The sequence below is a fragment of the Dreissena polymorpha genome, chromosome 8, assembly GCF_020536995.1.
Source record: "Dreissena polymorpha isolate Duluth1 chromosome 8, UMN_Dpol_1.0, whole genome shotgun sequence".
Lineage (NCBI taxonomy): Eukaryota > Metazoa > Mollusca > Bivalvia > Myida > Dreissenidae > Dreissena > Dreissena polymorpha.
In genome coordinates, this window is record NC_068362.1 from 51,511,469 (window position 1) to 51,537,815 (window position 26,347).

At 33.4% G+C, this 26,347-nt stretch overlaps 1 protein-coding gene across 1 annotated transcript; it reads right to left on the reverse strand.

Annotated features, from left to right (window-relative positions):
* Nucleotides 1-662: 662 nt before the first annotated feature.
* LOC127840817 (uncharacterized) lies at nucleotides 663-3,427 on the reverse strand. The gene is made up of 2 exons (XM_052369234.1): nucleotides 3,019-3,427; nucleotides 663-2,039 (listed from the first exon to the last, which is right to left on the reverse strand). The coding sequence occupies exons 1-2, from the start codon at nucleotides 3,176-3,178 to the stop codon at nucleotides 1,714-1,716; spliced, it is 486 nt and encodes a 161-aa protein (XP_052225194.1). The 5' UTR covers nucleotides 3,179-3,427; the 3' UTR covers nucleotides 663-1,713.
* Nucleotides 3,428-26,347: the final 22,920 nt, after the last annotated feature.

The window sequence follows — 26,347 nt, forward strand, 5'->3', positions numbered from 1 at the left end:
GGTCGCTGAACTGTGACCAAAGAATTATACACGTTTACAGCGATATCATACACGGGATGTATGCGTTTATGAGAGTCTAATTGCATGATACGCTCCGTTTAGTTTTGTGTCGGTTCTTGAAAGTGGACCAAAGAATACAAAGACACGAAGTCATGTATAGCGTGTAAATAAAAAATATAGTTTCCCTTATAAATAATTTTAATAATGTCCCTCGCATAAACAAATACAAGAAGCATAATAAAGTATACAGGGATTGATTTCATAACTTGTACATACTGGTCCATCTTTTAACTGGCTAACTGTAGGGCTATATGTATACAATGTTTATATTCATGGGTGATGTTATATAACATTGACCCACGACATGCGAAAATATGTTTTCTGCTCGATGCGACAAGCGTAGCACCAAACCATTCGCACAGACTGGTCAGATGCTACCTTTTCCGTTAATAAGACCACGAAACTTTGCCTCACGTTAAAGTGGCAAGCGTAGTATCTTAAGAGTCTGCGCGAACTCGTGGGTTGGTCTGGAGCTAATATGGCTGAATGGCATGATACCTATCTTCGCAAAACGCGGATCAAATATCTAACGAAACAATTATAATTTAGTAATTCTTTCATTATATTAAACATTACATTTAATCAACACGTCGAATGTTGTTAACTGTTCTAGAATAATACCCTTTGAACCTACATGCATTATTAACAAGTCTAAACGTTTATTTACGTTAAGCATGTCTATGAATGTAATATGCGGTACAAAATGTATTCGCTGACAAAGCCTACAAAGACATCAAAGAACACAATCAGATTTGTAAAACTACTCGTAAAAGCGCACAAATTAGATCCGATTTGAATAAATGAAGATTACGGCTTGATGACAAATATGTACGAATTGTTATTAGACAGCGGTAACTTCCTATTAATATATGGTCTCACTAGGATCAGGTAGGTCCTCGATATTCAGTTACTTCCCCTGTATACTAGGTCTCACTAGGATTAGGTAGGTCCTCGATATTCAGTTACTTCCCCTGTATACTAGGTCTCACTAGGATTAGGTAGGTCCTCGATATTCAGTTACTTTCCCTGTATACTAGGTCTCACTAGGATAAGGTAGGTCCTCGATAATCAGTTACTTTCCCTGTATACTAGGTCTCACTAGGATTAGGTAGGTCCTCGATATTCAGTTACTTCCCCTGTATGCTAGTACTCTCTTGGGACAGGTAAGGCCATGTTTGTACTAAATATTGCACGTTTTGGTATCTGATTGATATGTCATTACACAGTTTTAGACCGTATCAAACATTTTATTAATACATTACACCTTGTGTAGGTAGCACAAATATGACATAATAAACCATTATTTCCCACGCTATTAGTATGGAAAGCGATTGAAACACAAAACTAAAAATAATTTGCGCTGTGTACAAATAAGTCTTCCAAGGACTTTATCAGTCAATTTTGATAATATAAGAACCGCTCAGTTCCCTTATTTAGAGTATTTCCGCAGAATTGTTCTGTATCCTTAAAAACAACTATTTTCCGCTCTGATTGGGTTTTCAAAATCTTCTCGTGCAAACGTTCTCGTGGTTTCATTTTTAAACCATACATTCCAAACAGTTGGTTATTGATCAATTAACAACGATTAATCTAAAGGATTTTATAATTTACATACGTTCGACAAAATTCGTAGATGTTTGGTTGAACATTGTCTTAAACAGTCGCGCTGTTTTCAGTCTCACATTTACACCCCTGTTGTGTTTGAATTTCCCGTCTTCGCTGTACAATCACCTTGCCAATATACTCTGCGCAAATATACGTAAACAGAACTGTTTGCAATAAACTCGGAATTATATCCCGGAAGTACCCCGAGGTTGCGTGCGCATACAGCATGTATCCTGGCTTCGCGATAAACAGCAGTATAGCAGAGTTGACCAAAACGGCAACCAGAACAGTGTTAAGTTTCACACAGTCGCAGGTTTGAGAATTTGTGACGCATTCTTTGTTTGAAAGGATAGCCAGCTTCAGCATGGACACTTCTGGAATTAAACATATATAAGAGTAATAAAACGCGCGTCTGCATTTGACATTCGAACAATAATAATGATATGAAATGAACACTTAGTGTAATATTATTATCCAAATGACTTAATCATATGTTTTTTACACATTTTACGTTATCGTTATACTACTTAAAGTGCATTTTTATGAATTATTATCCAATAGCGGAGCTATTTTGTTAAATATTATAACGTAAATATGTTAAGTTTGTTTCAAAGGTAAATTGTTGAAACGCCTCTTAAATTAAAATTATGTTAACACTTAACACTATAAATAAATAGCAATTGAACTATAAATAAAAAGCATCAACAAACATGTCTTACTCAAATTATGAACTATTTCATTCATATTATTTATTTAAAAAAACAGCACCGCATAACGGGTGCCACGCTCGGCTACGTGTGCAGTTTTGAATAAATGAAAGCTTGTCAGAATTAATTTTTTTAGAGGTCAGTGACCTTGACCTTTGACCTTGTGACCCCAAAATGGATGTGGCGTGTAGAACTCATCAAGGTGCATCTCCATATTAAGTTTCAAAGTTGTAAGTGGGAGCACTTTGATTTTAGAGCCAATGTTAAGGTTTTACCACGACGCGGATGGCGGACGTCAGATGGCGGACGACGAGCTGGCTATAACAATACCTCGGGTTTTCTCCGAAAACGCCGAGCTAAAAATATTTTTTAACTCTATCTATTAATTATTTTTTATAAATCACACATGTGTACGAAATAATAGTTTAACATACATGGGCAAAGAAAATAAGTTTAACATCTTTCAAATGAGTATCCATATTTAAAAAAAAAAAGATTACATTTCAATATTATTGAATCATACAATCATATTCCGTCATTATAAATTACACAATTTCTTTGATTCGATGTATTTTATATCACAGTGTGCGAGATGTTCAATAATGATTTAATACTTGTAGCGCAATCATAAGAATATAAAAAGTACCTCCTGTTTGCAGGAATTTCCTTGCTAGCGCCCACGTCACTATGATAACAACCGGAAGGTATAATAGCAAGTACTCGATCATCACATTTGCAATTTCGCTGGAAATGTGTTTCTCGCAGACTGACACGAATGCTTCAATGTGACCTTTTGGAGAATCCATGAGGGACAGGAAGTTCCTTTGATTCAAATGTGACACAGTCTGTGCACCTGACGTATCCGATATCAATACGAGACCAGTCAAGATGGAGCCAATGGACAATATCCAGATAAGCAAAGCTCCAACTGTCGTTTGTGCATGGTTAAATATTAAATTATGCAAAATAAAAATATAGACAATCGAATTCGCATACAACGCCGGAATAGTGTAGTCCAAGCACAAATGCGCCGGTGCTTGGTTTGGTAAAACCACTGGCTCTTCGGCTATTGATAACATGCGCACACATATTATCAGGTGGACGAAACCGGCAAAAACCATAGCAAATATGGTGCCGGCGTTAGCACAGCTTTTCCGCCGGAAATAAATGATATGCCAGAGGCAAACTATGCTGGCGGCCATCGCCATAAAAATGAGTCCACTCTGCACGAGCCGGAAAAGGAAAATGACTTCGACAGCATCCATCGATATTGCATTTCTTGTATTGACGTGGAATGAAATCGTGAGTTCTTCCTGTAAGAAAAAACAAACAATTGTACCCCGACATGTTCATTCCAGCAGATGGTTACAATGGGAGGGACTTATACATTACACACGAACGGACCGAAACGCAGCTATTGTGCAATGGATACGCCGTCCGCATTGAGCCTGGTAGGTTCCAGATTCGATCCCTTCTCGTGAAGCGTTCACAAGATATTTCCAATGACACAAATTACTGGCTCTTCAAAGGCAAAAACTTAAATAACACTTCATACGACCAAGACCTTCGAAGAAGTCGAACTAAAATAAACATTTTAAGGAGAGAACGAAATTATCAACGACCCATAAGCAATGATGGAAAGACGACGGACTGTCAGAACAAAGGTCTTACTTCACTATACTAAAGTTGCTGCTTTATACAATATCGCACGATGATCGCTGCGCGGAATAATTTAAAATGTTTCAACTTGCTGATAATCCGTCGTTTTCAATCAGCATTAACTGTCCATAAGCAAATAAAATTAAGCAACAAATCAATTGGATGAAAATATTACGTTCAAGCCATCATCTATCAGTAAGACGTTTGTTTTAATTATATTGATTTCTATATTATATAGTTGTATATTGGAAACCCTCACGTACACCGAGTGTACCCAGACGCAGTATCAAGACTCAGCCTAGCCATATATGTGTGTCTGAAATATAATGACCATCTTTAAAAATCTTCAATTTAAATACCGTTGTATTTCATCGATACATTTAAGAAAATATGTGCATAATAAACGTTAATATCATATAATTAGATCAAGAGACTTATATTTTAAAGGGGCCTTTTCACAGATTTTGGCATTTTTTAACTTATTCATTAAATGCTTTATATCGATAAATGTAAACATTGGATCGTAAAAGCTCCAGTAAAAAATCAAGAATAAAATTTAAAAAAGGAAAAGAACATTGCCCGGACCAGGTTTCGAACCAGTGACCCCTGGAGTCCTGCCAGAGTCCTGAAGTAAAAACGCTTTAGCCTACTGAGCTATTCCGCCGAGTACACATAGTTGACGTATTTTATACCTTATATAAGCAATCTTCGTAGTTTCACAAAATTTAACGACAATAACAGAACTCTCCAAATTATTCAATCGTTTCGCGTTGCAACGCTTTATAATTTTTAGGTTTTAAAATCGTCAAAAGATGCATATAATGGCTATATTAGACCATGGTAAATGTTCAGTATTACTGTTTCCTCACAAATATCATAACTAAAACGAAAATTTGCGAATCTGAATCAACTTTTTTCAATTTTGTCAATTTACCAAAGCGTGAAAAGATCCCTTTAAGATAGTGTTGTACTAAATAACATATTTGCTGCCTTAATCGCCCGATGAACGGTTTCAGTTTTTTAAGCTTAAACATTAAGTAATATTTTCAAAGATACTCAGTTTAAAATATTTCCTTCACGCCAACCAATTCAAAATTCACTAGTAAAACAATTTCATCTATGACCTGATCTCTAAACTGTGTAAACCCGAGATCATTAGCTTTTATTGTTTGATGGATCATATAATACTATTGCTTGAACGAAAAATCCAATACCCCGTTTCTATTCAGTTATGGCGATGTGTTCAAACATTACATGTCTTCAAAACACTAACCTTTATTTGCTAAAACCGCTGTGTCTAAATAAGTACACAGGTTTATGATCAAGGTCAAGTACATCAAATAGTGTCAAACCACATTCAAATACAATTTTAAACACTAAAAGTTGCTTAAATTAAGCACTTAAGTTTTTTTTTGTTTCCATATTGCTAAGTAGAAATTATAAAAGTTCTGTTGTACTTAATGGTTTTGAGTGATAGTAGACGCATCTAACAGTATATGCTATGTTTATAGGTGTCTATCGCAACCGTTGTTTATTTTTTGTGTTTTTACTTCATATACACTTATATTTGTTAATGCAGCATCAGCATACTGAAACAATATCCCGGAAACAAAAAAATAATGCATTTGAATATCAACCGTACTGTCGTTTTGACAACTGACGACAGACATTATTCGATGTACGATGTGAATCTAAATTTAGTTTTAGTGCAGATTCTTCATACGACACAAAGACAGAATTTTGTTTTGCGGATCATTTTAATTTACTGCAACGATATATATTCATAAGACACACGAACACTATTTCCGATCCTAATTAAAAGACTGTTCGCTCAGCTAAGAGGACTGGGACGGTCATGTAAAATAGCGAATATAATATATATTTCATATAAACAGCTAGTAGCAAGATGAGTTGCAGATAATTGGTCAGTTACCACATTTTAACTAACTCTTTTGACCTGTTTATTCTTTTAAGCTCAATTCAACAGTGAAAAAATGCCCATACTATCACTTTAATAGAAGTGACCCTTTGATTTATGTTTTATATATATATATATTTATACAAAATATGTACAAAACCACTCTAAAAGAGTTACGAGAGACGATGGTTCTAAAAATTCTAAAGTGTTCAACGATTTAAGGAAAAATGATTTTAAAATGATAAGTTTTCTTAAAATAAATAAATAATATATATCATCATCAAACAATACAGTAAGAGAAAATTTCAATTTGTACATTATAAACAGTTTTCTACTTATGAAGTACAAAGTATATTATTATTAGATACGCAATATACTATGCGCACACATTAAATGGATTATATATACATATGGTTGCGTCGCTTCATTAAAATGTCATGGCAGGATCTGGCACTGGGTTTAATGGTGCGATCATCTGACAGCAAGAATTCATGTATCATAATTGCATAAACAAAGCTATCCGCAATAAAAATACTTTCATACAACATATGCGCAACATATTGTTTTGCGTGAAGAAAAGTTAAGACATTTTCAAAATAAATATAATAGTTGAACATGTAGGCATGTTAAATCTAAATAAGCATTAAAAAAAACATATTTTAAGAAAACCCATTTAACATTTTTAATGTCAAAAGACATTTTTAAAAATCGGACGTACCTGTTTTGTGAATACTGGCATTTGCGAATTTGTTAACACTCCATATACGCTATGCATTGTTGACGTTTTCTTCAAGGAAATGATAGTCGCTACTTTGTATGTAGAAACTTTCAATAATATGCAAGTATCAACACATTCAAAATATGAAAATACTCTTAAATTCGTAGCTTTTGTTACACTGTTGGGAGTTTAGTGTAATGTTTATCCGATTATCTATATATTACCTACTTTTAATCCGTATATTCATTCAAGTATTGGATTTGATTTAAACACATCGCTATTTGCTATTTTTAGACTAGGCGAGAAAAACACAATCCATACAGCTTGCCTTTCACTTTTATAAAGAAACTTGATACAAATATATATAAACAAAATAGCAAATTACTACTTCGTTTGGTTGGTCGAATTGCGTATATTCCCTGTCTATGTTAAACGTCTGTTAAACTGTGTCATCGAACTAATTCTATTTAATTCACCACAGGCTAAAATACATTTTAGCCTTTACTTATTGACTGAAGTATCGATACACTCACGCCGTAGAAATATTGCCCCGGGAGCAAGTTTATATAGTAAGTCAATATTTAACATTGTTAATTGTCATGCTTGACACATGATTTGAAATCAATAAATATTTGATTGCGATACACACGATTGAATGGCTCACGGAAAGATCGATAACTCATTATGTACAAATATCCCGTTCGTCATGTTGACAAACGGAATATTAAGCGTTTTAAATTGTCATTTTTGACATAATACTTGTAAGGAAACTCATTCGATTTCCGCATACATATTACTCACATGTAATGCACGTATAAAGGAAGGAATAAAACATGTACTATAAATATTTATATTTGAATGATTACATATTTTATTTAAATCGACATAAACGACTGAACATCTTTTTTATTGAAGCATGAAGTTTAATAAACATTTTATATCAAATCAAAATCAACGCCCGCGGAATTATTTTGAAATATTTGTATTCATTAACTTGAACTTGTACAAAACAATAAGGTATTACAAAACCCCAATGATAATTTGCGAAAAAAGTTTAACTTATAATACTTATATACACTTAAATAGACACCGAGTATACAGTTAATTAAATACAAAAGCACTACATATAATTTAAAAAGTCTTTATCTTATTACAGGTTTAGGTTCGTAAAAGCGATTAAGACAATCAAGAGCTTAAAGACCGGTCACTTTTTTATGATCGCAAGAGCTAAATATTGACGAGATACGTAATTGCCCGGGTAACACAGACCTGAGTTGAGCTGTTGTTCTAAGTGTACTAGTATCTGTGCAGTAGTATTTCATTGTTTTTTCTTGTCTTGTACTAATAATGTTTAAAACCGAAATGTATTTAAAATAGTTTTTATTATCTATTTAAATTGTATTATGTAATGAAACAAAATACTTATATGGACTTTAACGAGTTTAACACAGTTTTATAAATATGTATGCTGTAAAAATCGTTGATTTGATATTCGTTGATACGCAATTGCTTTATGAAAATGTTCGGTTAAATATAACAAACGTAAAACCTCTTTTCGGGCCGAAGGACATAACAGTGACACGCAACAAAGTCCCAAACTCTATACTCTGTGTAAAGTGTATACTTAAATTAAGATGTTTGTAAAACATGTATGTCCACTACTTGTAGTCAAGTTGTCAATATGTTCAACCGCTCATACATTGTTAAGTGACCTTGATCTCCGATTGGCTGACCTCAACATCAACAGAATTCTTCTTTTCCTAAAGAGCATACTGACTTAGCAACGCTTTCCCTAAATATCCTATGAGAAAAAACTAATTACTAGAGACAGTTTTATTTTTTACACGCCTAAGTAACTCTGACCTTTAATGGGATGAACTCTGACCTTTAATGGGATGAACTCTGACCTTTAATGGGATGAACTCTGACCTTTAATGGGATGAACTCTGACCTTTAATGGGATGAACTCCACTCAATAAGCGTCGTCCTTTCTTCTGAGCGACTTCTCGAGCATTCTAACTACCGACAAAAGCGATATAACTGATAAAACTTCTTTAAAGGCTTCGGAGGCAAAATAATTATAGTCCGCAAACAGTTAAATAAATGAACCGCGTCGTGCGAAAACAAGTCTAATGCCATATGCGGCCGATGTAGCTACAGTCCAGCTTGTGCATTTGCTCCATTAAATCAGAAGCTTATCTTTCCTCTATCAAATCAATGACCCTTGCGTAATTTTATATGCGGCTACACCAGTTATCTGGTCAGGAGTTTCGCTTTCCGCCACAAATACAAACACGATTTCGTAGTCCTATTCAAACTTCGCACAGAGATTTGATTGGTTCCGAGCATAGCTCCATATCAAATTCATTCCGTTATAACCAACCACGTGATGATAGACGAGCCACGTGGTACAATATTTTTCAAGTTTTTTTAAATATATATTTTTGTAATTTAAACCTGTCCAAGGGCATCAACGCATCGCATATTGCATATAATTAAAAGCCAATTTAAGAGAATATAAAAAAGGAATTAAACCGCATTGTAATCAATACATGGTGTAATAATAATAAAAAAGATATCCACAAGAGCGACGTAATTGCACGCAGGTACTTGATATTTTGTCCTTATATATATATATATATATATATATATAACGACCGCACATTTTTCAAGAACCTGTGTAATTGCAATTGTGTGAGGTGCGGTGAAAACTAACCAAATTCATGCTTCGTACGAAATGTGGCACATCATGCTACTTACGAAATGGTAATGTTTTTAATACATCCTATGCATACACACGCCAATCAATTTAATAGGCATATGAAGAATGATAAATTGAATAACTTATACTCGTATCTGCTCAATGAACAATGAAAATTCTTGTTTACGAATAATAGCCAGAACACGATTGCCTTTGACTTTTCGAAATAAATCCTTAACAGGCTTGACAATATTGACAAGAAGCTGGGTCATCTTAATCAAATCACCGTTCAAATTTAAAATATCACAAACAGATTAATATTTGGAGAAAACATGGAAGGAGATCAAAAAATCAAGAAATCGGACAACTATTGAGCCGTATCAAAAACAGCCGAAGAGAACAAAACCAACATAACAAACATTAAACTTGACCTAAAGACTATGTTCGCCGAAAGTTTGAACTTAAACCCAAGAAACAATTCTCTTTAGGAAGACGTGATAGATCTTAAAGGCCGATCAATGAGAGAAAACCTCTTATTTTTTCTGAATCACGGAAGTGGTTGACACTGAGCATCCATCGATCGGTTTGTCATTCACTGCATCGGATGACATTCAATAAGCTCCCGTTGAGCCGCCCGACGTTTCCGGTGACATGCCGCATGCAGCGATGAAAAGTACCACATCAGATAGCTCTCGAACGGAATTGAAGACAGCGTATATCACAAGTCGAGCGATTCTGTCGTGACCACTTACATATTTCGGATCCACTAAGTGTGATTCAGATTGACCGGGCACACAGTAAGTGTGATTCAGATTGACCGGGCACACAGACTGAAGATACCACAGAAATAAAGTAAGGCATAAAGTCGCAAAGTTCAAAGATACCCAGTCAATTATGTGCATCAAGAACGCGCTTAAGCGTGTAGATCTGCGTCGATCACCATACAACATGACTGAGCAATACCTCGCGGCCGGAAGGCCCTAATTGGCCTTCGTGTAAGGCCAGGCGTGACGGGAAGCGCGCCGTCCTCGTCCGCGACAAAGTGTTAATCGATGGTCGCTCGTTTCTGCCGACCTCTACGCCGCCGCATTAGGATTCCGATGAAAAGTATTGACTGGGTATTTGCTTTTGGAATGTTAATGGACTGAAAAATTGCATAACTGATGAAGATTCTGTTATCTTTCTTAATCTATATGATATTGTATTTTGTTGTGAAACGGGGGTAAAACCGGATAATGAACATGATTTAGATGGCTATGAATGTATAAATGTGTCTCGTTATTAGGATAGATAACAGCACGTATTGTAAACGCGGACATGGTGCGTTCGTCTGTTTTATAAATTGTGTTTGAAAGAAGGTTATTTCAGCAATAGGAACGGAAAATCAATATGCTATTTGGATTAAACTATACGACTCATTTGTGTATACCTATTTTGATGTTTACATATGTTTAGGTTATATTCCTCAACAAAACTCGAATATTTAGAACAAACTGTTTGTCACTATTCGTTGTGTATATAAATTAGAGTATCTACATCAGTGGACAATATACTAATAAACAAGGCATTGCCTTTCTGATAAAAAGTAACATAGGGATCACAGTTGATAACCTTAACGAAATAATAATTGGCAGAATAGCAAGTATAGATATCAAAATACATGAAACACAACTAACACTAATCAACGTTAACGGTCCTAACATAGATGATTCCACATTTTACGAAACATTACAATCCTTTATAATTAATAACCAAGATAAAAATATTATAATCGGTGGTGATTTCAATACTGTCCTGAACCCATTACTAGATAAAAAGAATGGAAATCTTTATACTCATCCTAAAAATAGAAACATTTTAAATAACATAATTGAAAACTACAATATGATAGTTATCTGACGTACAGTATACCCAAACGAAAGCAAATTCACCTGGCACTCAAACACAAAACCAACAATATTTTGTAGATTAGACTATTTTTTAATATCTGAATCTCTTTGCAACATTATTGACACATGTAATATAAAACCAGGATTTATGACTGACCACTCTCTAGTTGAACTTAAACTACACAATATACAACCTGAAAGAGGCCCAGGATACTTTAAACTTAACAACAGCATCTTATTGGATACACAATTTCAAACACAAATAAAACAGGAAATATTAAATACAGTTCAAAATAATAAAGATGCAAACCCAAACACCTTATGGGAAGTAATTAAAGGAAATATCCGTAACACAACAATTAGATACACATCATTTAAACAAAAAGAAACACACAAACTTGAAACTGAAACCATCAAAACTATTGAAACACTTGAAAAACAATTGCATCAAACAAACACAAATGATACCACCAACATTGAAAATGAAATAGCATTAAAAAAACAAATATTAGATGGAATCTATCATGCACGTCTCAATGGAATAATATTAAGAGCGCGTGCACAGCATGTTGAACACAATGAAAAAAATACAAAATATTTCGCAAACATTGAAAAACGTAGAAGTGAACAAAAAACTGTACACAAATTAGTAGTCAATGGCAAAGATATAACAAACATAACTCAAATACTAGAAGAACAACGTTTATTTTTCGAAACCCTCTATAAACGAAAAAATGTTGAAAATAACACCCTTTTCAAAAATACACATCACGCTTTAAACCAAGAGGAAAAACAACTATGCGACGGATTGCTTAATGAATATGAATGTGGATTAGCCCTAAAAGAAATGCAAAATAACAAAAGCCCAGGATCTGATGGCATCACAATCGAATTTTATAAAATATTCTGGAATGATATAAAAACACATCTAATTAATTCACTTAACTATTCATATAACAACGAAAACTTAACTACGCTACAAAAACAAGGTATTATATCACTTATTCCAAAACCTGGAAAAAACTTAGAATCCTTATCAAACTGGCGCCCGATTAGTTTACTAAACAATGATTATAAAATTGCAACTAAAAGTATAGCAAATAGAATTAAAAAAATATTACCATCAATCATTTCAAAATCTCAATCTGGTTTCATAAAAGGACGTTACATTGGTGAAAACGTTCGTCTTATCCAAGAATGCATAAACTATTTCAACAATTCAAACAATCCTGGTCTAATATTCTTTGCAGACTTTGAAAAGGCATTCGACTCGCTTGATCATTCATTTATGTTCTCTTGCTTAGAAAATATGAACTTTGGTGAAAGTCTTATTCAATGGGTTAAACTATTCTATACCGATATTAACAGTATAATCATTAACAATGGTTTCTTTTCAAACAGTTTTAACATCGAACGAGGGGTTAGACAAGGATGTCCACTCTCATCATCGCTATTTATTATTTGCATCGAGTATCTATCACATCACATCCAATCAAATAAACACATAAAAGGCATATCACTAGAATCTGATGAAGATATCAAGCAGTCCCTATTTGCTGACGATGCAACCTATTTTTTAAACGACAATTACGATTCTTTCCATAACCTTATAGAGTCACTAACCCTTTACGGAGAGACATCGGGTCTTAAACTAAACAAAAGCAAATGTACTGTGCTACGAGCAGGTAAATTAAAACAAAGTAATGTCCTATATAAAAAAGAAATGAAATTTAATTGGACATCCGATGAAGCCACAACATTAGGAATTACTTTCATAAATAATGAAAAGGATACATTTCATAAAAACATACTACCTAAATTACAGAATTTTAAAAACTGCTTAAAATCATGGCATCACCGTAAACTTACACTAATCGGAAAAAACACAGTATTGAAAACGTTTGCACTTCCTAAATTAATTTATGTATTAACAGTTCTCCCAAATCCACCAAATGATGTTATTAACGATATAAAATCAGCAATATTTAATTTCATATGGGACGGTAAGCCTGATAAAATAAAACGAACTCAGTTAATTCAATCTGTAGAAAATGGAGGTATCCAATTAACAAACATTGACTCATTCTTGAATGCAATCAAATGCAGCTGGGTTAAAAGATACCTAGATAATACCAATACGAGTAAATGGAAATTATTCTACCAGAAAATCCTAAAAAATATGGTGACTCCTTACTCTTTGAATGTAACATCAGCAATACTATCTTACAGGAAATTGCAAACGAAAACATATTTCTGTCTGATGTTCTATCAGCATGGAGTGATGTCACTCATAACTTAGAAACCCAAACCAGCAGTAAAACTATTTTATGGAACAATAAAAACATAACTTTAAACAATAAGACGTTTTTCTATAAAGATTGGTTTGAACGAAGCATTAAATATGTCGACCAATTATATGACTACAGAATTAAGGATTTCTACTCTTTTGATGATATATGCTACATATACGGAATACCTTCAAATCATTTTCTGAAGTACTACACACTAATCAAAAGCATACCCATACATATTAAATCTGAAATCAATACAAATAATACACCATGTACTCAAACAACATTCGTAGAAAACATACTTGGAAGAAAAAACAAAACGAATAAAATATTTTACACACTACAAATTAAAAACCCTACAGAAAACTCCAAAACCCAAAATAAATGGCAAGTCCTTTTCGGAGAACATGAACTTAATTGGAAACAAATATTTACAATGTCATATAAATCAACTATTGAAAGCACACTGAGAAATTTTCAATATAAATACATCCATAGAATTATAGCTACAAATAAATATCTCTTTAAATGCAAATTATCTAACTCAAATTTGTGTGACTTCTGCGGTGAAAACATCGAAACTATAGAACATCTTTTTTGGGAGTGCAAACACATCCAGCCTATCTGGAATCAATTAGTATCTTTTCTTGAACAACAGCAACTAAACGTTAAACTATCTTTCTTAAATGTAAGTTTCGGAATTTACTCATTGAAATCAATAGACTATAATAATATTGTGAATTTTATTCTTATATTGATGAAATATTTTATCTTTAACATGAAGTACAAAAAACAAGTACCAAATTTTAATTGTTTTGTCCATAGTCTTAAACTTAAAATCCAGATTGAGAAAGAAATAGCCCTCAGTAATGACACATTACAAATCTTTGAACAAAAATGGAATCGGATTAAATTCTCATAATGTTTGTCCACTTATATACATTTCACTCTAATGTTAGTTTATCTTTCTAAAATATTTTTTGTATATTTTTTCTTATAAGATCATTGTGAATATACAAAAAACACACAAGTCCAGTATACTTTCTTCCGAAATTACACAACTCATCATTTTTCATAACTATTCTTCTGTTTTTCTTTTCTTTTCTCTTAAAAAAAATATATATTAGCATATCTTGTATAACATGTCTGAACTTTATTGCTTTGTACAATCACTATGTTGGTTAATCATATACATTTATATATTGTATGTATTATATTGAATAAAAAAAAAAAATAAAATAAAAAAAAAATAAAAAAATTACAGTCTGACGCCAGACTCCTTATGTTTTACAAGATTGTACACGGGCTAGTTGCAGTTCCCTTACCCCACTACATTCAACCTTCACTCAGATCTTCCAGACACACACACCCTTTCTCATACAGACAGATCATAACCCATTGTAATTACTATAAATATTCATTTTTCCAGCTACCATTATTCTTTGGAACTCACTACAATCTGAGTTTGTGCAGGTCCCTACCCCTGGCCAATTCAAACAGGGGGTGACCACCTTATCACACCATGTTTAAGCTGAGAATATTGTTTTTATCTCTTTTAACTGTATATTAAATTTCTTAATCAACTTTTATCTCATGTCTCACAAATCATAGATAGATGGATGAACAGTTACCTGAATTTATTAACACTTGAGATAACGATTATATGTGTGCGCATTATTTACCTGAGCGTTGTTTGCAAATACACAATTGTTAATTCGTCTGAGAATAATTTAATCGGTGTATACTTAAATGCCGATCTAGTTGTTAAAGAGTGTTGTGGCTCGGTTTTTATATTTATGAAGGCTAAGGTTACATTATACTAAATTATCGAGTGATGTAGGACTGTACCCTCTTAAAAAAACATCATATTTTACTCGAAGCAATGTTTTACACTTTAGACTGGTGTTCTGGCTTTATCTCTTGAAGATATTGAAAGGGAAACAATAGGTGTTCACTACTTAATCCCTGACATAGGATACAGTTAGAGACAAAAGTACCAATTCGCACTGAAAAAGGTTACATTTCGCTAGAAAATGGCCGGAAAAATTAAGGTGCGACAAGAGTCGATTTTAATTTGTGTTAATTTCATTCTTTATTTGAACACGACATATCTGTTTTATTGCTTAAATCGATTCAGCTGTGAATGACCTTTCATAAAAGGTAAGGTTATGGGTGTCTCTTTGTGCAAAATGTTACATTTATGTTCGCTTAAAGTTGTCGCTTAGGGAACTTTATTAGTTTATTGTGACCCTAACGGTAGTAGAACTATCGATTTCGTACTGGCGCACCGCGAGTTGTTTCCCTTCATTAGAACTTTGTTGTGCATAATTATTTTTCATTCTCGCCGCTTGCATCTATCGAAATATCTTTAAACTTTAATGTTGATAAATCGTCTAATGGGGAAGGGAAAGTTACAATTGAATGGGTGTTACGACGATGATAAGTCTTACACATATCTAACCAGTATGCAAAACAATTTACATGAATATGAACGAATTGTCGATTATACAATTAGCAGTAATTTGAATATTTACATTGGTATTGAGAATTTCTCCAAATTATCGTATGGCTTCGCATATGGACAAACAAGAACATATTTTAATTCCAAAAAAAAACATGGAACATAAGAGCTCATGGTTTAACAACGAGTGTAAAGTTGCGCGTGTATTTACAGGCGGGCGAAACGATTATTTTACGCTGATCGATCGCCTGATAATCGGGCATTTTTTCAGCATCGAAAAAGCAATATAATAAAACAAAAAGACTTGCTAAGCCTACATTTATCATGTGACAATGATATAATTTTCGCACATATTTAAAGTCACAACCCAAAAAGTTTTGGAAGAATTAAAAAAAAATAATAATCGACGAATTGATAGTGATATACTGCGGACACATTTTTTGAACATTTTAAGAATTTTTTTTTAAACAATGATGTTTTTTTCTAAGTTCATGCTTATAGAAGAGTTATCAATTTTTTAGATAGTGCCACTGTTTCCGTGGAATTCCTTGATAGTGACTTTACAATTGATGACGTAATGAACGCAATATACGATCTAAAACGGGGTGAAAAGGGTGGTTTTGACAAACTTATTCCTGAGATTTTTATTGATTGAAAGGAGCTTATATCTCCTGTACTGTGCACATTCTTGAATTATATTTACAGTACAAGTTCATATCCATATTCATGGTCTGCATGCGTTATTCTTCCTGTGCCTATGAAAGTAGAAAAGAACGATGTAAATAACTACATGATAACTCTTACTAGTGTATCTTTTGTAAAAAAAATCTCCATTTTTCTACAAAGAAGAGTGCGGAAATTGCTTGAAAATTATATACTTAGTCATTTTCGATTCGGTTTCAGAAACGACAAGATTACAACAGACTGCATGTTTTGACTAAATGCATTTATACAAATAGTAGTTAATCGAGAAATCCTTTGTAGATTTAAAAAAGCCTCCGAGATCGTTTATAGGAACGTAATTATGTACAAACTTTTACAGCATATGTCAGCTAAATGTGTTAAAATAATTAAATCAATGTATAGTTGTGTTAACTCATGCGTTAAGACAAGTTATGTAAGTAGTGTTTCGTGTACACTGTGTAGTAACACACGTATGGAAAATTAGTGTAATCACAAAGGTAAAACTACCTGTTCTCTTTGAATTATTTGATAGTAATACAAACAAGGCGCGCTTTTATCACCATTATTATGTATATTGTTCGTAAACAATTTATATGACTATTTGTATAATGCTTTCATTGAATATGTAAATGTATACAATATAAATTTATTCACGTTGCTATTTTTTGATTATACAGCTTTTATTCTCTTACTTAGCAACTGGACTCCAGCATCTTTTGGATAGGTTGCAGTAATATTGTAGTACATTGGGCATATCTGTGAACACCAGCAAGAAAGTACTTATGTTTTTAACCCTTTACCACTTGGATACTTATTTTTACTTATATGTAGTCCCTCAGAAAGTTATATTTAATTGAAGACCTTTCTTACTAGATTCAAGTTTTAAAAGCTGCATTTCCATCCTTTAGATACTGATGAGCAGCAAACAGCATAAAACCTGAACAGACTGAGAGTTACTCGTAGGCTGTTCTGGTTTGATGCTGTTTGCACAAACTATTACAGTATTCACTTTGCTTCTGAGTGGGAAAGGGTTAATAAAGGCAATATAATAAAAATATTGATGTTAAATATAACGATATTAAGCTCGAGGAAGTAAATAAGTTTACTTAGGTCGGTTTGACATTGTCCTCGAAAGGCATTTTTAAGCGCAGGAAGCCTTATCTAAACAAACGACTAGAGCAATGTTTTATTTTAAGAAACTTTTTTTTAAATTTTCATTTAGTATTGCTGATAAAATACGTTATTAAATGTAATGATTTTGCCAATATTGACATACGGTACTGAGATTCGGGGATTCGATCCCCGCCCCGAAATAGAGAAAGTCCGTTTAAAATTTCTATACAAGACACCGTATATTCGGCCACAAACTACGTCCGCGCCAGTGTATGGCGAGCTGGGGGTCGTTTTCATCTAGAGTGTGTCCGAAAAATGCATATCAATAAATTTTGATTCAAAATAAAGAAAAATCCAGATTCAATACATAATAAATTGTTGCTAGATTTAGATGACGTTATTTCGCATATTACTAACTGGGGTAATAAACTCAAGATATTGCTCCAGTAATAAGGATGTGTTAATTTTTAAATTATAAATCTAAGCTAATCACTAATGGTGTTAATTGTACCTGTCAATGTATAAAGTTTATCAGCTACAAACATGGGTAAGTGATATTGATAACTTGCCGAGACTTAATAAATGATCGTTTATTTAAATCAAATTTTGATTTTGAAAACTATTCAGATACTGTTGTTAATGTTAGAGATACATTTTGTTCTTGACTAAACTTCGCTGTTCTGTATATCACTATGATGAATTGAAGAAGGTAGATATAGAAATATTCCAAGAAGCGAACGAGTATGTACAATGTGTAATATGGGTGTAATTGAGAATGAATACCATTTTTTGTTAATTTGTAGAATAGCTTTAAGAAAACTGATGTACCCAATGTCACCACCATTGACCTAGTTTATGTTGTCAGCGAGTTGTTCTCACTTTGCGTATTTATTATGGTCAACATTCCCAAAACCCTTAATTAAATATTATTGTATGCTCATTTTATACATACCATGCTGTTCATCACTATGTTGAAAAGCATTTATTTTCACCGCCATTACATGTCTTATATATGTTGTTCGGCTATGTTAAAATGTATTTGCTAATAAAATTGACTCGATTTACAGGGGCCTTTTCACAGATTTTGGCATGTTTTACAGTTTGTCATTAAATGCTTTATATTGATAAATGTAAACATTAGACATAAAAAGCTCTAGTAAAAATCATGAATAAAATTAAAGAAAGAAAAAAGTATTCCTCGACTGGGCTCGGACCTCTGACCCCTGGAGTAAAAGTCTAACGCTTAGACCACTCGGCCATCCGTGCTCATTCTATGATGGTTGTATTTTATACTTTATATAAGCAATCCTCGAAGTGTCACAAAATGTAACGCCAACAACAAAACTCTCCGAATTATTAAAGCGTTTCGCGTTTCAAAATTAAAATAAAATAAAAAAGGTTTATAAAAACTAACGCTTTCTGCGTAGATTGATGGTGTTCTGCTTGTTCCAGTAAGCCCGGCGAGAGCCACCATTGGTCTTGTTGAAACCCTTGTGAAATCGTCAAAAGAAGCATATAATGGATATTTTAGAGCATGGTTAATGTTCAGTATTACTGTTTCCTCACACATATCATAACTGCAACGAACATTTACGAATCGGAAACAATTTTTTTTAATAATTTGGTCAATTTACCAAAACGTGAAAAGATCCCTTAAGAATGCATTTCTCTCCAAGTCGTCACATTAAATTAAAATCACACCAGTGTTTGTAACCAGATGTGCTCACGTGTTAATGTAAGTTAGCTATTTATAAGCCTTGCCATGAAATCGATTGCATTGCCTAATGACACACGGTGACAGATTGCGTTGGTATTGCGAGTTGCAATATTCGTCTGAATATTACACAGTTATTGAATTATGATTGAATGTTATGTTTTTATTATGTCGCTAGAGCATAATTACATTGGAGACGCTGACCCAGTATTTAATTAAGCATTACGATACACCTGACCGATAACACTTATATCTTACGATACACATGGTCGATACTACTTATATCATACGATACAATTGAACGATAACACTTATACATATATCTTACGATACACCTGACCGATAACACTTACATCTTACGATAGACCTGACAATAGCACTTATATCTAACGATACACATGATTGATAACACTTATATCTTACGATACGCCTGACCGATAACACTTACATCGTACGATACACCTATCCGATAACACTTACATCTAATGATACACCTGACCGATAACACTTATATCTTACGATACACCTGACCGATAGCACTTATATCTTACGATACACCTGACCAATAACACTTAAATCTTATGATACACCTGACCGATAACACTTATATCTTACGATACACCTGACCGATAACACTTATATCTTACGATACACCTGACCGATAACACTTATATCTTATGATACACTTGACCGATAGCACTTACATCTTACAATACACCTGACCGAAAACACTTATATCTTACGATACACCTGACCGATAACACTTACATCTTATGATACACCTGACCGATAACACTTATATCTTACGATACACCTGACCGATAACACTTATATCTTACGATACACCTGACCGATAACACTTATTTACTTTGATCGTTTCCAAAATTGTCATTTCTTTGACCGATAACACAATTTTAGCTCCGCCCATTATTGAGATTATCATGCTTCTATGCGATGTTTATCCATTCATAAGCCACGCCCATTTGGAACTGTGTTTGCAGGATTGAGATAAAAAGTAAAAAAAATTCGATTTGGATAAGAGATTTAAAAGTGTTGATGATAGAAGGATGATTTAACAGCGTTGGTTAGAAACAAAAACGCAAATAGTAATCACAATTTACACACGCGAAATAGTGCATGTACGTATTAAAAATGTAATTCATAATAAAATCACTTAAATGCAACCTCAAAAACCGCCATCTTGACAGTTCAATCTTAACAATAACGCGCATGTTTTAATGCATAATGGCTAAGTCTTGCATTGAAATCCAAAGCTGTAATCGTCCACTGTGATAATTTAAGTGTCAACTATGTTGAGCTTGCATTTTCGTTATTATTGCAACAGAGTAAAACAGCGTATTGTACTTTGTTAAGTGTGTTTACGATGTTTCTTGCAACCATAACTTTCGTACGACTTTCGCAATACAACTACTTCATAGCTATTAAGAATACGTCATGAAATTGATCGATTTCGTTCTTGCAACATTTGACAGATATTCTGTTTTAACACAATAATTTTATTTAATTCAATCTGGCGTTTGTCCCCTAAAATTCAATACAAACCCACATCAATGCCGACAATAAACAATCAAGCTTCAGTTTTTTCAATATTGAATGCCAAATTGTATGGTGTTAAAATTTCATCAAAGACTCATTTTTAATGATTCCAGTGGTTGCGATACATTTCACACTTTTGCAATCAAAACTTTATGAAGACTGCATATTTCTGTCTGCGTGCTTTAAAAGATAAACAACAAATTACTTATTAGTAGATTAAATCGTTCGTTAATTTTATTTTGCTAAAATTATGTCAAGACTTCGAAAATACACTTCGAAAAGTCCAGCACTCTACAATACTGCTCTTTTTTATACTTGTGCTAATATAGCTTGGAGTTGTAACTATTGTAAACGACGATTTAAAATACTCATGCCGCTCGATTATTTAAATATAAACAAAACATTCACTTACTTTCTTCGAAATCCGTTACAATACAACCGACAACATATATAACGTGCCCTATGTAAGAGATCGATAACTCCGCAGGTGTATAACAATTTATGGACATATATAAACACTAATGTTCAATTTTATTACCTCGCGGTCGCTTTTGAACGCAGTATTAACCCTCAAAACTCACATAAAATGTACGTATCCGGCAATCTGTTTTCATCCGTATCAAATTTATTGATGTTGTATTTATTAATGCTTACTTGTACACTGCATGTTCAGTGATGTAAATAAGGTAAATATGTTATGTTAATAACGCAAGCAAATTTACATAAAAAGTAGTCAAGCATAACTCCACGATAACAACACATCATACCTTATCAAACGCCACAGTTGAGTATAATGAATACATGAATCAAGGTTTATAAATGGATATCCGGGACAATAATTGGTTAACGCATTATTTACGAATTAATACCTTTTCCCGATTGCATGGACTATATTTCACAGGTTATTACGTTCTATTATATATATAAATATATATATGTATGGTACATTCGTCAATAAAGCTATTATTGTCCCCTACCGGTCTGTCTGTCACACTTTCCTGGATCCTGCGATAACTTTAAAAGTTCGTCATATTTTTCATGAAACTTGAAACATGGATATATGAAAATATGGAGATTATGCACGTTATTTCATTCTGTTCTTACGTCAACTATTCTGGTTGCTATGGCAACAAATAGACTAGAAATATTAACAAATATACTAGAAATATTGCTGAAAATAGTGGATCCAGCGCTAACTTTAAAAGTTCTTCATATTTTTTTATGAAACTTGAAACATTGGTCGATGGCTATATCGAGATTATGCACGCCATTTCATTTTGATTCTACGTCAAGAATTATGGTTGCTATGGCAACAAAAAGACTAGAAATATTACTGAAAATGGTCGAGTTTCACCGGTAGGTATTTATTGTGACAACACACACAATACAATATATGTAGCCCTTTCAGTACTGTAAAGAACGATTCATAGAAAGGTTATATCTGCATATAACATCTAAAACAAACTGAATTTCATTTACTAAATCGAGCGCACTAGAATACATGATTTAAATTATTCATGATTTTTGAGGCATATTTATAGATTATGTTGAATCACTTATTTGCTACCCTGTAAACAATTTCTGTACAAATTTCAACAAATCTTTTCGATCGGACAGCCTCATTTCGGCACAATGCGACTCACATATGTTACACTTGAAATATTAATAGCTTTATTTATAATAAACATGGTACAAATATGTTAATAGTTCTAACTTAACAAATTAAACCATATCAGTAATAAGTAATATAATAAACTCATTTACGTAATAATTAGACGGCTAATAGTATAGCGAATGAGAAAGCCTGGTATTGTCAGTCCTGTATAATTGTTTCTATTGTTCACGTGAACATTTTTTGTGCAATATAAATACATTTCTCCAACTATGAGTATAAAGATAATTGACAAAAAATAAAAGCAACTTACACTAACAGTTTCCGGCGTTAGATCACGCTTCCATCGATTTAACGTTATTTTAACTAATGCCAAGCTTTTTCTGGAACAGCAACCTCACTTTGTTATGTATCTTCTTTCTTTAAACATTATTCTCAACACGATCGTTGGCTTGCAAACTGCTCCACTTATCTTCGGATCAATACAATATGTAATCCAATTACTGTTTGCTTCAACATTGATGTTATCAAAAGAGCCATAATGACATATCTTTCATATCAAACACATGTTTCTATGGTTAAGCAATTTTACACTTACAGACCTGTTAAACGCTATTCTTTTCAATCTTGAATATCTCAGTTATGAGTTAAGATTTTGATTTAAACTTTTACGAGTGATCATTTGACTACTTTCCTAGCAAGCTCACGATAAGCTCTAAACGTCCGATCGTCATGGATGAATGATTTTATCGTCAGCTTGCACCAAATTTAGTCAAATGATCGCATCTACAATTTTAAATGAAAATCTTTACTCATAAGTGAGATATTCAAGTTTGAAAAATGTTGCATTAAAAAGTCTCTAATTCACTTGCAGATAACCTGCAATTTGCCAAAATACGCGGTTGCGCTCCTGAAAATTCATGTTTGCTATATACTTTTGTAAAACTTGTTTTATGTTAGTCTAATGTAAGGTTCTACCTCAAATGATGAAATTAAAAGAAATTTAGAATAATATTGCGTTTCACAATTTCCACGTGCAAAAACATGAAACCATACATACCCCACGTGCTAAGGTGTCCATTCGAACTTCCTGTTGGATCGCAGTATTAACCTCAAATGGCATTTTGTTATTGCAATATACTCAGGCGCCTTTTTGTCGCTCAGCTCGAAATCACGAGAGTGAAGTTTTAATTGCTCGAATAGTTTTCTCATTACAGATCACACTATTCACATCTTTTGTTTGTTTGGATCGCTTCTTTTCGCATAAAGATTTTTAACGATTCGGCGCGCTTGTCACGCGATTTGTGATCTTACTGTTGTTGCGAACTCGTCATAGACTTAAACGTTTTTTTTGTTTGAGAAAATATGGCAACGATACTTTGTTTCAACGCTTATGATTTTGTGCAAACAGCTTTTTAACAATTTTAGCTAAAATCACGTAATTATAAAACGCGCTTAATGTATCAAATCCACACAAACTGACATAGCATCCATTCTTGCAAAAAATAAATAAATAAATAAATAGCATTGCGTAATATTTCTATGATGTGTACATGTTTTATTTAATGAACTGTTTACATTCCATTTTAAAATTAAATGGAAAGGGCATATTCAATTTTTATATCTATTCTCTTATTCTTACTTGTTAATGGGCTTTGTAAAATTTGATGATCTAATATAGAAAATACATGGTTGGTGCCGAGATGGAGAAAGTTTATCCGGCGAGGCTTAGAAAAAGAAAATAGGGCGAGCTTCTTGCCTCGTGCCGTTGACACATTTTATCAAAGACAAATGATAAATTGTCATTACAATATAATGATTCTTGTCGAGCCTCCTACATGTACACAACATTCCTGACGACCAAATTACTACCGATTGTGTCACGTAAAAAATAGCTCCACTTTGAACTGTTCCTTTTAATACTCTCCTATTAAAAATATGAGAAGAAATAAAAAACGAATCGAGAATGTGATATCGTTCTTGGTAAAAAATGAAAAAAATGAAGCAGCAAAACAAAAACAAAATATTATTTACCTTAATGACAACTTTAATTAATTGCTTATAACAATGAATGTACAACGATATACACGTCCATTTTCTGTTCTTTCATCCCTTTGTCGAAATCCATTTTCTGTTTTTCCATCCCTATTATCGAAATGTATTTTAAACCGGAATTTTTTATAGCGTTTGTATGGAATGCTTACCACTCTGACCAAAAACCCGATTTATGAAATCGTAATCCTGCCGTAGCGAATTATTTTATTCCTATCGAAGTTAACAATTATGAATGACAAACACAGAATCCTAAATACGTTTATGATTCGTTCGATGCTTTAAAAATATTTATTAAAAATACCGTTAAAACCACCATGTCAAAATTGTTGTCCCTAAAATCTTGAGAGAAACTAGATAGATGAACTAGTATGTTTCGTCTGAGAAATGACGTCACACTCGATACGTCACAAATTGCGTAATCAAGTAAATAAAAATGATAAATACGGACAGCTGGTTCGGTAATATATTTTTTTAAGAAGACAAAAAGGATGATATACAATATAACGATAACATTCATGATGCGTCCCAATAAATTTCAAAGTTCAAATATTAGAACATGTTAATCGTCACAGCGTGCGTAGGAATACACTACTTCCTGTGGACCGAAGATAGGATAATGTACCTTTATAATGCTATTACAATATTTATCTGGTGTACGCAAACTCTTATTTAAGTATTTATAAATGAATATATTATGACAGATATTTGGTATATGTAAGTAGTGCCGAGTACCGACAATAAGAAGCGTATACGCTGATCCGCACATCCATAGAGGAACGCAAGTATTTTTTATAAAATCAGACCAATCATCCGTCTTCACAGCTACACCAACATGCTCAGCAGGGCCTACATTCCGTCATAAAGACCACACGAAAATGTTTAAATGGACTTCACATCCTTTTCACTTTAATACAATACTAACCTGGGCCTACATCACGTCCTTAACATTTTACCACCATGCTTAACAGAACTTAAATCCCGTCCTCACCACTACAATACTATGCTTAACAGAGCCTACATAACGTCCTCAACACTGCAATACTATGCTGAACAGGGCCTACATAACGTCCACAACACTAGAAAACTATGCTGAACAGGTTCTACATCACGTCCTTACCCATACTACACGATGAACAACATAGTATACAATACGTCTATACAACAGCGCTGTCTTGCTTTAAATGATCTACGTCACTTCCTCGACACTTCATCAATTTGCTCAACATGGTGCCTGAACAGTCATAACCACTACATCAGCAGGCTTAATTGGACCTACATCACGTCCTCTGCACTACACCATGATACTCAGTAGAATCTGAGTTACGCAATCACCACTACCCCATCGTGCTTAATAGGGTCTATGTCTCGTAAACACAATTCACCATCACTAAACATGACCTATGATCACCTTGCTTAAAATGACCTCCTTAATATCTGCACCATCATATCATCATACTGAAAAACAACAACAACATAAAGTCATGTCCACTACACAATCATGATCCGCAAGCCCATACCACGTCCTGAACACTACACCATTATGCTAAACAGGCCTTGCAATACGCCTTAACGATAACACCGTAGTGCTCATCGGTGCTTACGT

Coding starts and splice junctions, on each gene's coding strand:
- LOC127840817 (XM_052369234.1), bottom strand. CDS start 3,178: ATGGATTCTCCAAAAGGTCACATTGAAGCATTCGTGTCAGTCTGCGAG. Junction 2,040..3,018: donor GAAATTCCTGCAAACAGGAG/GTACTTTTTATA, acceptor GTTTAATTCCAG/AAGTGTCCATGCTGAAGCTG.